Source organism: Bos javanicus, chromosome X (genome assembly GCF_032452875.1).
Source record: "Bos javanicus breed banteng chromosome X, ARS-OSU_banteng_1.0, whole genome shotgun sequence".
Taxonomy (NCBI): domain Eukaryota; kingdom Metazoa; phylum Chordata; class Mammalia; order Artiodactyla; family Bovidae; genus Bos; species Bos javanicus.
In genome coordinates, this window is record NC_083897.1 from 143,973,236 (window position 1) to 143,985,080 (window position 11,845).

At 65.2% G+C, this 11,845-nt stretch overlaps 1 protein-coding gene across 1 annotated transcript; it reads right to left on the bottom strand.

The window, feature by feature from the left end:
* Positions 1-664: 664 nt before the first annotated feature.
* AKAP17A (A-kinase anchoring protein 17A) lies at positions 665-11,327 on the bottom strand. Its single transcript, XM_061408271.1, has 5 exons — positions 11,171-11,327; positions 8,164-8,941; positions 7,497-7,645; positions 4,259-4,499; positions 665-2,638 (listed from the first exon to the last, which is right to left on the bottom strand). The coding sequence occupies exons 2-5, from the start codon at positions 8,923-8,925 to the stop codon at positions 1,685-1,687; spliced, it is 2,106 nt and encodes a 701-aa protein (XP_061264255.1). The 5' UTR covers positions 8,926-8,941; positions 11,171-11,327; the 3' UTR covers positions 665-1,684.
* Between the last annotated feature and the right edge of the window lie 518 nt (positions 11,328-11,845).

Genomic DNA, 11,845 nt, shown 5'->3' on the forward strand with positions numbered 1-11,845 from the left:
GATGAGATGGTTGGATGGTGTCACGGATCAATGGACAGGAGTTTGAGCAAATCCTGGGAGACGGTGAGCGTGCTGCAGTCCACGGGGCGGCAAAGAGATGGACACGAATTAGTGACTCACACAAGTGCCCCTCTCTCAGAACCAGGGTCCCTGCGAGAGCACCAACACCTACCCACTACCTCAAGTTTAGAAACAACCACTGTCTTTCCATCACTTTTTCAAAATAGCGCTGTAGCTTTAAAAAAAACTGCTCTTGTAAACTTGCTAAAGGGGTAACTCAGACAGTAAAGAATCTCCCAGCCGATGCAGGAGACCAGGGTTCAATCCCTGGGTCAGGAAGATTCCCTGAAGGAGGAAATGGCAACCCACTCCAGGATTCTTGCCTGGAGAATCCCCCAGACAGACAAGCCTGGAGGGCTACAGTCCACAGGGTCACAAAGAATTGGACACGACTGAGTGACCAACGCTTTCACTTGCAAACAAACCAAACACCTCTGAGGACCATGCTCTCCAGGGAGTTATGTTAGGATAGTAATGGCATGTGAAGTGAACATTTACAAATGACCAAGTGATTTTAAACACACTAGATTATGCTCAGCTAGTGACAGCCTAAAGACCTTGAAAACAAAACAAAAACTCCCCACGTAAGCATGGGAAACATGAGTTCATTGGAAAAAAAGATTTTATTTTACCATAAAAATGCAAACTGGAATAAACACCATCTCTCCTAAGGTGGACGTTACAGCTATTTTTAAGTATTTCCAAGCTTCCCTTGGAGAAGCTGACAATTATAAAATTTAACAAGTTTGCAGCCTTAAATCTGAAACGTTCCAAGTAAAAATAATTTAGCAAAACGGCTTCTTAAAAAAACCACACAGGCTAACCTTGACTAGAAACCAAAGCTAATTTTAAACCAGCCTGCTTTTTTGTTTTATGCTGAATGACTTGAGTTTGTAAAAAGTGAATGTCTGGGACCCCTGTGTACCACCTGACGCTCTTCTGTTGTATGCTGAATGACTTGAATTCGTACAAAGTGAATGTTTGGGACTCTTCTGTATCCCGTCTGCACCAGCCCACGCCCGTAAAGAGTTTCCGTGTTTCGGAGCACGCAGCTTCCTTCCGGTGACAATCGCGTCAACAGCCACTTGCCTTTAGCATCCCACCCAAACTTCATTCCCGACAGGTTAACCCTACAGAAAAGGGGAAAAACAAAACAAAAAACGGGAGAAACAAAAAACAAACCAAAGACCTCCAGCGAGACGCTTCCTGTTCTTAATGCCCGGTGGGGCCGCGGCTGACGGACTGGAAGCCGGTACGTCCCCGTCACTGCGGCCTGGCTCTGCTCCTGTGAGGTCAGGACACGGTGTCTCCTTGCGGTGGCCCGATGCCGCGCAGCTGGTCTGGCTGCGCCCGGCGGGGTCTCCGATGCTCAAGGCTCGCAGCCCCCTGAGCTTCTCCTGATCCAGGGAGGACCGGCGACATTAAAGCGACTGGATCAACAGTTTGATGGGAAACCGAAGCTCGTGATCACGAGCCCGACGCACTAGGGCTGCCGCCTGGAGGATACTCTGGAGGAAAAGCCTGGGGCCCTGCGCTCCTCGCCGGGACGCTCCCCGGGCCGCTCCCCGGGCGCCCGTGGCACGGCCGGTCTCCGGGAAGGCGGCCCCGGGGCGCGCGGCCTGCATTACCTATTCCAGGCGCTGCGGTGGCGGCCGGCGGAGCCTGAGCGCGGCCTGTCGTCGCCCCGCCGATGGCGGCTGCGCTTCCGGCTGGAGCTAGCCCTGCGGTCCCGCTCGCGGCCACGGCTCTGGCTCTTCTCCCGCCGGCTGCGCCGCTCTCGGCTGCGGCTGCGGGACTTGCGGGAGCGGCCGCGCTCCTCGGGGCTAGCACTGCGGCCTTGGCGCGAGCGCTTGCGGTGCGCCCGCCGCTCCCTGCGCGGCCTGCCGTCCTCCCGGCTGCCTGCCCGCCGCCGCGGCACGCTGCGCTCCCGCTTGTGCCTGCGCTCGCCATCGCCGCCCTCGTCCCGGCCCGCCCCGCCGCCGGCCCGGCCGCCGCCCCCGCTGGGCTCCCGGTTGCACTTGTCTTGCTCGGAGCGCGCGTCCTTCCGGGGCGCACTCGGCTCGCAGGCGGCGGGCGCGGCCTTGGGCTGCTGGGTGTTGTCCGGGATGCAGGCCAGCACGGCGGGGCACCTCTTCTCCGAGTGGCCGGCGTCCGGGCCTCGAGGGTCCTGCCCCTCCTTGCCCGGGGCCGCCTCCTCCTGGGCAGCAGCGGGAGCAGCGGCGGCACTCCCGTTCAGGTTCTGGGGGGCGGCCGGCCGCACCGCGGGCTCCCGGTCCCGGGGCGCGGCGCCGGCCGAGGCCGACACGGTGTGCAGGATGTCCAACACCGGCCGGAGCAGGTCGGCGGGGGAGGCGGGGCCCGACTCGGCAGCGGTGGCACGCGGCTCGTCCGCCTTCTTGCTGAGCAGCAGGCTGAGCAGACGCGCGCGCAGCTCACGCTCCCGACGCTGCAGGCCCAGCGCGCGCTCCTTCTCCTCCTCCACACGCCGCAGCTCGGCCTCCTGCAGCCGCCGCCGCTCCTCCAGCTGCTGCAGCCGCAGGCTCTCCTCCTTGTGCTCGTGCTCGTGCAGCTTGGCGGCCTGCGGGACAGAGCGGGGCGGCGGGGCATGAGCCGGGCTCTCAGCGCGGGTGGGCGCTCCAAGGACAGCCCGGCTGGAGCGCGGCCCGCTGGGTCCAACCACACCGGGAGTCCTGCGACCGGCAGCTGGGGGTTAAGTCCGGCCAAGCTCCTGGGCACAACCCTGGGGAGGGGCGCCTATCGGGGTCCGGGCCCCTCCGGGTGGCACACTCGGAGGCCATGATCACCAGCCAGGAGGCTGCCTGGCAAAGCTCCTGGGCACAACCCTGGCGGGGGTGGCGGGGAGCGGCGCCTCTCAAGGCAGCCCAGGCCCCTCCAAATGGCATGCTCGCAGACCACGATCGTCAGCCAGGAGCAAGCCCGGCCGATTCCCAGCACAGCCCTCCTGAAAGGCCCCTCTCGGGCGGACCAGGCCTCTCCGGGTGGCACGCTCGGAAGCCACGATCGTCAGCCAGGAGCAAGCCCGGCAAACCTCCTCGGCACAGCCCTGGGTGGGGGGGCGCCTCGAGGGCGGCCCGGGCCCTCCGGTGCACGCTCCCTGCCACGTGGGCCCCAGATTACTGTGCGGACAGTTGACATCCCGCGTGGGTGTGGGAGGCGTGGAGGCCTGGCCTGCTCGGGGTCTTCAACGTTCACCACGCAATAAGAACACAGCTCTCGGCGCGCACGCTGCTCTCCTTTCCGCAGACTGGTCACAACTGTAACCAGATGGCAGGTGAGGGTCGCCCCGCGCCTGCCTGGGCTCTACGCGCGCCACCCACACAGGGCAGCAGGGACCCTCCAGCTTCACGGCCGTGGGGGCAGGAGAACAGCCCGGCTCCGAGGACTGACATGGGGACCGCGCCTTGTCTGGAGCCCGCCCTGTCCTCCCGGGCGGTCGGGGACGCCTGGCCTGAAGGACACCGGTGCCATGGGCTCGGCGGGAGCGCGTAGAGAGTCGTGGGGCCAGGCGGGGGCCCTTCCATCGCTGGGGAAGCCCGGCCACCCCGCGGCTGCGGCGCCGGGCCTCGGAGGCCTGGTTGCGGGGACGCAGACCCACAGCGCTGCCATTTCTTCGGGGTACAGCCCGGGCCTGGGGCAACACAGGGGGCTGCAACCGCGGTCCCCCGCGACAAACGCCATCCCTGGGCTAGAACCGGGCGCCAGGGAGAAGCGGCACGTCCGTGAAGGCCAGGCCTCCCAAGGGCCGATCCTCCCTGAACAGCCAGGCATCCCTATGGGCTGGCAGGCCATGTGGGCGGGGCATCCCCCAGGGTAGGGCATCCCTATAGGCTGGCAGGCCCTGTGGGCGGAGCTTCCCAGGGGCGGAGCATACCCGTGGGCAGGTCATCCATGGGGATGGGACATCCCTATAGGCTGGCAGGCCCTGTGAGGGGGCATGGCCCAGCGTAGGGCATCCCTATAGGCTGGCAGGCCATGTGGGCAGGGCCTCCCCGAGGGTACGGCATCCCAAGGGCCGATCCTCCCTCTGTACCAGGCATCCCCGAGCGTGGGCCACCCCGCAATGGGTGGAGCGCCCATGGATGTGGGTCATCCCTAGAGGCTGGCAGTCCCTGTGGGCGCGTCACTCCCTGTGGGCGGAGCTTCCCGAGGGCGGGGCGTCCCCCTGGGCGGGCGGTACCTTGGCGCGGCTCAGCAGCTCGGCCACCAGCCGGATAGACTGCAGGTTGCGCTGTGCCAGCAGCAGCTTGCGCTCCTCCAGCCGGATCCTCTCCTGCAGCTTGCGCTGCTCCTCCGCCTGCAGCTTCTCCAGCTTCTTCTGGCTGCGCCGCAGCTCGCGGTCCCGCTGCTTCTGCTCGCGCCTCCGCAGCTTTTCCTCGCGCTTCCGCTCGCGCTCCTGTTCCTCCAGCTCCTTCTGCTTCCTGGGCGGGCGGGTGGGACATGACGGCTCCGTGAGGGCCATGGGGCCCGGGTTGGTGATCGCAGCACTTGGCTCCTTAGCGCTCTGTCCGCACAGACATCTCAGCCACGGCCGAGGACCCCAGGAGCGAGGCGCGCACAGGGCGAGGCTTTCCCATGTTTCCAGGGAGAGCCTGGCTAAACCCAACCCCAGCCCAGACAACTGAACAAGGCTGATGGTGGGAAGCGGAGTTTTTCACCAGATCCAGCTGCTCCTGTAGGGACCACAGCAGACGAACCAGGACGGGCCTCAGCAGCACAGGGAGGAGGCCCTCCACCACGGGCACCACACAGGCACAGCCCGAGCGCTGGACAGGCCCTGCTCCCAACGCCGGAGAGACCCCTGCCCTGGGCTTTCCCACCCCGAGCCCCCAGCCCCGGAGCTGGAGGGGAGCAGGCATGCACCCGGTGACAGGAAGGTTCCAGAAGCACCCAGCTACTGGAAGCCCCCGAGAGCACACAGCATGACGTTTCATGGGGACTTGCAGAAAAGGCACACGCTCAGTGACACACAGCCAATCTGCTTGCTCTGGGGAGGGGGTGTCCCCCAACGGGGGGCCCCACATAACGCATCCCTGGGGGAAACCCCGTGAGGTCACCGCGTAGATAGCACCTGGAGACAGTGGCGGTCCCGTAAGCACCCGCACAGCGCCGGCCAGCTCAGACCCAACGGCACCCTGTCCTCATCCAGAAACCAGGACCCCCACACGACTGGGAGGGATCCAGACCTCCAGGGGCAGGAAGACCAATGAGCGTGTCCTCATGGAACACTCGCACCCCTCAGTCTTAACCTTCAGGCCAGGGGCAGGGCGGGCACAGCAGAGACGCAAGGCCGCCCTGGACAGCATGTGGCACGGGGACGCCAGGGCCAGGAAGGATACTGTGCAGAAGAGCCGGCATCACTCCCAGGGTGCCAGGTCAGCAGAGAAGCAGCTGGACAAGGAGGCCGGAGGACCCAAGCTCCAGCTGCAGAGGCGGCCACGCAGGGAGGCAAGGCGGCTCGCGAGAACGCTGGCGTCCAGGAGGCCACACGCCAGAAGGTCTCCCTCGGCAGGGATCAGTGAGGGGCTGCCGCTCAGACTGCTAGTCAGGGGCCCTGAGTGCCCAGAGCCCTCAGCTGTCCAGCTAAGGGCCCGTGACCAGGAACAGGACTGCTGCAGGCCACGCTGTACCTCATTAGCAGCAAAGGACCAACTCGCTCGCCTCTGACGAAGGACAAGACGCCCAGGCTCCCGGGCTGGCCCGCAGGCTAACAGTGAGGCCAACTGGGCTTGGACACACAGCCCTGCACACCCGAGGGCCTCCTGGGCACCCACGGGCCCACGTTTCATGCCAGGCCAGCCATGCCCAACCTCCTCAGCCCTGTCAGAGGTACCGCCCCGCCGGCTGTGAGCTGGTCTCCCCCCACGACACCCCTTGCCGCCTGAGCTCAAAGGCCACCCTCAGGGCGGTTTCCCCACATTAACGTGAAGGTGGAGAAAAGTGCCTGTCCCGAAACCGTAGAGAGGTCGTGGGGTAAGCTCTGTGACGCCCCAGAGAGGCCGTGGGGTAAGCTCTGTGACGCCCTAGAGGCTGTGGGGTAAGCTCTGTGACGCCCTAGAGAGGCCGTGGGGTAAGCTCTGTGACGCCCTAGAGGCCGTGGGGTAAGCTCTGTGATGCCCTAGAGAGGCCGTGGGGTAAGCTCTGTGACGCCCCAGAAAGGCCGTGGGGTAAGCTCTGTGACGCCCAGCTCAGGGACTTCGGACAAGGTCGATTGTGGAAGAGAGAGGACGGGCCCTGCCTGGGACCAGGACCCGTGGTGCGCATGCCGCCGGAGCTCCCTGGTTCAGCCTGTGGCCGGCATACCGACTCTAGGGCCTCGTCCAGTGTGAGATCCAAACTGCTCCCCGCTTGTGGCCGCCACCTGAGGCCCGCCACGAGGCCAGGACACCCCGCCCTCTCCGGGCATCTGTCCTCTCTGCAGCCACGGCCTCACTCCGGGGCTCCCGACCCCCTACCCGTGTCCACATCCTGGCCGGCTGCCTGCACAGAGGCCGGCACCATCCCCAGCACCTGCGGCTCTGGAAATGGGTTCCGGGGCAGACCGGGGAAGCGCTGACCCCAGAGACAGGCCCAAATCCGCGTTAGTGACCATCGGAACCAAACGGGAACCACATAGGAGCCCCAAGGCCGGAGCGACACGCAAGTCAGGTCAGCCCAGACACACACACACAGGCTGGTGAGGAATGAACCCCAGACCACACACGCCTGAGACTCAACACTGCAAAACACACAAGAGAAACCTTGCCCATCGCGCACACGGACAAGTGCGGGGAAGAAACACCCAAGCACAGGAGGCACGAGGGAGCACCAGGACTGCTGCCCCCTTCCCAGAATGCAGCTCGTCCACAGGCCAGCTTGCCTGCGGGGCTCACAGGGCGCCAGGCTGAGTCCCTTCCGTCCTGCCCCACCCTGTGGCACCACGCACTGCAGCCCGCCAGGCTCCCCTGTCCACAGGACCCTCCAGGCCAGCACACTGGAGTGGACTGCCCTTTCCTTCTCCAGGGGATCTTCCCCGCCCAGGATGGAACCCACGTAAGCCCCCTGCACTGGCAGGCAGGCGGGTTCTCCACTAGCGCGGAACGTAAAAGCGGGAGACAAAGGTCCTGACCCGAGAGGCCTGTTACTTTACAGGACTTCTAAATATCTCTTGTTGGGAAAAGCCGACAATACCCTCACTTGCCTACTTCACTTTAAGGCAGCCTCAGCCTGAATGCCAAAAGCCTGTAAGATGGACAAAAATTCTGTGCCCCCGTCAGCAGGTGGTGCACGGCGCCCCGGGAGGCTCAGCGGGAAGGCAGAGCGGGAACCGGCGGTGCCCTGGGGCTGGGCCGCAGGCCGCGCACTCCCGCGGCGTCCCCCCCGGGACAGGCGCGCACGCGCACAGGCCCGCGGAGCCCGGCCGGCCCGGCAGCACGCACCTCTCCTCAGCCCTCTGCCGCTCCTCCGCCTCCTTCTCCCGCCGTTTCTGCTCCTCCCGCTGCTGCTCCAGCTCCTGAAGCTTCTGTCTCTCAAGCTGCCGCTTCTTGATGGAGGCGTCGCTCAGGTGTTTGGTGGAATCGAAAGACACCTTCGGAGGCAGGGCAGGGTTAGAACGAGCTCGCACTGTCCTGCACATGCAGACGGCCCTGCGCTCAGCAGGCGGCCTGCCTCAGACTCACCGCAGAGAGCGGGCTCCCCTAACGCCCTTGACCGGGAGGACCTCAGGACTAGAGGGCAGGGCTCGAAATGAGCGCTCGGGACCCCAGCCCTTCCAGGACGGCCCCTTCCGCCGGAAATACGAGCGCGCCTAGAGGCCAGCCCTGCCTGCCCCGGCGCCCGCGAGAGCGTGGCTCCTTCCCCCCTCCTGCGGTGGGGCGCCCCCCACTCCCTGTGGCCAGCTGCCTTCACCACCCAGCGCCCGGGCCAGCGTCCGCGGCAATGCTGGGCAGCGCCCCTCATTTCAGCGGGGGCTGCGAGAGCGCTCCACTGCCCCCACGCTTCCTGAGACACAGACTCTGCGCCCGCAGCGTGGGGGCCCCAGGCAGCCCTCCCGTGCCCGAGGCCCTGGGGCGCAGCCCGCCCCGCCCCCCATCCCCCACTCCCCACCTTGATGTTGCAGGCCACAGCCTTGCCGTCCTCGCCCTTGAACATGAGCTTCATGCCGCGCAGCGCGCTCATGGCCTGGATGAAGCCGGCGTACTCGCGGTACTGCACGTAGGCCTCAAAGTTGAGGTGGCCGCCGAAGCTGAACGTGTGGAAGTTGCGGCCCGTCATCTCCTCGCGGTAAGGGTCCAGCATGGGGATGTCCACGTTGCGGATCTCCCCAAAGCGCTCGAACACGCGCACCAGCACCTCCTCGCTCGGCTTCTCCGAGCCCGACTCCTTCAGCGAGAACCACTTGCACGGCAGCCCCTCCAGGTGGATGGTGTCCGGCCGCTCGCCCGGCAGCGTCTCGTTCATGTCCTTGGCGTCGCGGAAGAAGGAGTCCCAGTCGTGGCGCGTGGGGAAGTCGACCTTGAACTCTGCGGCGCGCACCTTGAGGATGTCGGAGAAGCCGCTCAGCTTGATGGTCTTGCCGTCCAGGCAGGCCAGGAAGGACTTGACGAGGCTCTTGTTCTCCACCTCGCCCTCGAAGCGGATGAAGTCCATGGTGCTCTTGGAGATGCGCAGCGTCGAGAACTGGTGGTGCTGCACCATGCCCTTGAGCCGCTCCATCACCTCCCAGTTGGAGATGGACTTGCCCGGCTGTTTCAGCTGCGGCAGTGCCACGCTGATGGTCATCTTCGTGATGGGCTTCAGGTACAGGCCGTACGGCGGGCACAGCTCCACCGCCTCAGACGTGTCGTGCACGATGGTGGCCGCGGCCATAGCCGGGACCTTGGGCCTGAAACACAAGACGCGCACGCCGCGTTTTCATGGCCGGCCCGGTGTCCCACCCCCAGGCTGGCCAGCACGCGGCCCGGGGCAGGGGGGCCCGTCTGCCCTCTGCTTGCCCGACACACTGGTCGCTACGTCAGGGAAGGCCCCTCAGCCCCTCAAGGTTAGTTGCTCAGTCGTGTCAGACTCTCTGGACCCGGTGGACTGCAGCCCGCCAGGCTCCTCTGCCCGTGAAATTCTCCAGGCAAGAATACTGGAGTGGGTTGCCCTTCCCTTCTCCAGGAAGGGGTCTTTCCCACCCACGGATCGAACCCAGGGTGTCCTGCATTGCAGGCAGGTGCTTTACTGTCTGAACCACCAAGGAAGCCCCAGCCCCTGACATATGGGCCCTTTTAATCAGATTACACAAATACAGGGGGAAAAAAGATGGGTTTGCAAAACTTTTAGGAACACTTGCCTGCCCCAAGCCTCCATGGGCACTGAGCTGCCCCCAATACCCAGACACAGCTCCAGCAGGGCTGGGATGGCGGGAGCCCAGATGAGCAGGGTCCCTGCCCTCGGGGTGTGGGGGACAGGCCACCTCCATGGAGGGTGCAGAGATGCCTCACCGGGGAAGGGACAACCCACACAAACACCTGGGAAGGTCTGTGCAGGAGGAAGCCCGCAGAAACAGGAAGGAACTTTCAGGCTGAGAGAACGGCTAAGGACCGTTGACTTCAGTATCTCTACCGAGGGCAGAAGCACCTTCTCTGTGTCCAGATAAAACTATCAGAGCCGCAGGGCCTCTCGGAAGCCACGGACGGGGAGCTGACTGTGCTCTCCTCCCCCTCAACCAGCTTCTCCCTACCGGTCGGACAGGTGCCTACTTCCGCAAAGCAGGGCCAGACCTGACCCATGGACAGCACACAGTAATGGAGGTGGCCTTGGGCTGTGCGCCCGCCCACCAGATGGCTCTGAAAGCTTCCGAGGGGCCTGGGTTCAATCCCGGGGGCGGGAAGATTCCCTGGAGGAGGGCATGGCAACCCACTCCAGTCTTCTTGCCTAGAGAATGCCACGGACAGAGGAGCCTGGTGGGCTACAGTCCACGGGGTCACAAAGAGTCACGACTGAGCAATTAAGCACACACACACACCCAGACCCCAGAGAAGCTGCAGGGACTGGGGTGGAGGGATCCCAGCTGGAGAAAGAGTCACCTGGCCCGGGTCTGGGGCACTAATGAGGGGGCTCAGCCTGGGCTGAGTGGCGACAGCCCCCCTCCACCTGCAGAAAACCCCAAAGACCTCAGAGAGGCCTGGAGTCAGAGACTCCAGAAGCCCACTGCCTACTAGGAACCCTGGAGATTCCCATCTTCCCTGGTCGCCCAGCTGCCCCTGCACCCTGGGGACGACCCCCAGCCCCTTCGCTGCACACCCCACCCCCAACACACCCCTGGCAGCCCCTCACGATCCCCATCGCCTCCACCCATCCAAATGCTCACCCTACTGCCCCAACTCCCACCTTCTCTCTCCCCAGCCGCCCCCTATGGCTCCGGTAACCCCCTCCAACCTCCAGTAACCCCTAGCTTCACCCCCAGCCCCGGTACAGCCTGCTTACCTCCGACCCTGGTGGACCCCGATTCGCCTGCACAGCCCTGTCCACTGACCCAACCCCGCAGCTCCCTGGGGACCTCCCCTCCTCTGCTCAATCGCCTTTGTCCCCTCTCCCAAATCCCCCCCAGAAACCCCCCCCTCCCCCGCTCTCAGCACCCCCGGGAGACCCCCGCAGCCCCCGGTTGTCCGTCACCCCCAAGCCCCTCAAAGGCTTTCGACCCCCAAAGCCCACACCCCCAAGTCCCCAGACCCCCACTCCCAAGTCCGCAGGCCCAGGACACCCGCGCCCCGGCCGTCCCGGGAGACCCCCTCAACCCCCGACCCCCGGTTGTCCGTCACCCCCAGGCCCCTCAAAGGCTTTCGACCCCCAAAGCCCACACCCCCAAGTCCCCAGACCCCCACTCCCAAGTCCGCAGGCCCAGGACACCCCCGCCCCGGCCGTCCCGGGAGACCCCCTCAGCCCCCGGCCCCCGGTTCTCCGTCACCCCCATGCCCCCAGCGCCCAGGCCCCTCAAAGGCTCTCGACCCCTGAAGGCCGCAGGCCCACGAGACCCGCGCCCCGGCCGCCCGCCGCGCGAGGCCGCCCTCCCCGGCCCCCCGACACCCCGGGGTCCCTCGCGCCGGCGGGCGGGGCCCCGTCCACGTACCAGGCCGCCGCCGCCTTGGCCCCAGCTCTCCCGCGGGCCCCCGACGACGCCGGCAGGCCCGGCCTCCCCGCCCGGCGCCGCCGCCGCCACCGCCGTCCGCCGGAGGCGCCCCCGACGCGACCCGCTGCCGCCTCCTCTGCCGCCGCCGCCCGCCCCTGTGACGCATTTCCGCTTCCGCCGCTCGGGCCCGCGGAAGCTGGCCGCGCGGCGGGTCCAGGTTTCTCCTCCTGGCCATGGCCCCGCCCCCCAGAGGCGGGACTTCCGGGGCGGCCGTGGGTGGGGCCGGCCGGCCCGGGCTTTGCGGTGCGCGTGCGCGAGCTCGCCGCGCCCTTCCCCCACCCCGCCCCCCCCCGCCCCGCCCCGCCCCCAACCCTGCTACCTGTTTTCAGGTCCAGGCAGAGGCCTCACCTGGGGCCCCAGCGTGAAGGCACCAGACTCAGGACTCAGGCCAGCTGTGTGGGGTACACTGCTGTTATAGTTATGCGTCGCACATAAGATATAATATCACTTCATTATGAACTATGACAAATGCATATTTATTAATTACTGATTTAATTCCTTAGAAGTATGGATTGCTTGTATGACATTGTTATATTATGCTATAACGTAGCATACATATAATGTAACGGGGCTTCCCTGGTGGCTCCACTGATAGACAGTCTGCCTGCAATGCCA

Bases quoted from the DNA above. Each gene is read 5' to 3' on its own strand.
- AKAP17A (XM_061408271.1), bottom strand. From the start codon at position 8,925: ATGGCCGCGGCCACCATCGTGCACGACACGTCTGAGGCGGTGGAGCTG. The intron at 7,646-8,163 runs GTGGGGAGTGGG...CTGCCTCCGAAG, and splicing joins CTGTGGCCTGCAACATCAAG to GTGTCTTTCGATTCCACCAA. The intron at 2,639-4,258 runs GTACCGCCCGCC...TCTGTCCCGCAG, and splicing joins AGCTGCTGAGCCGCGCCAAG to GCCGCCAAGCTGCACGAGCA.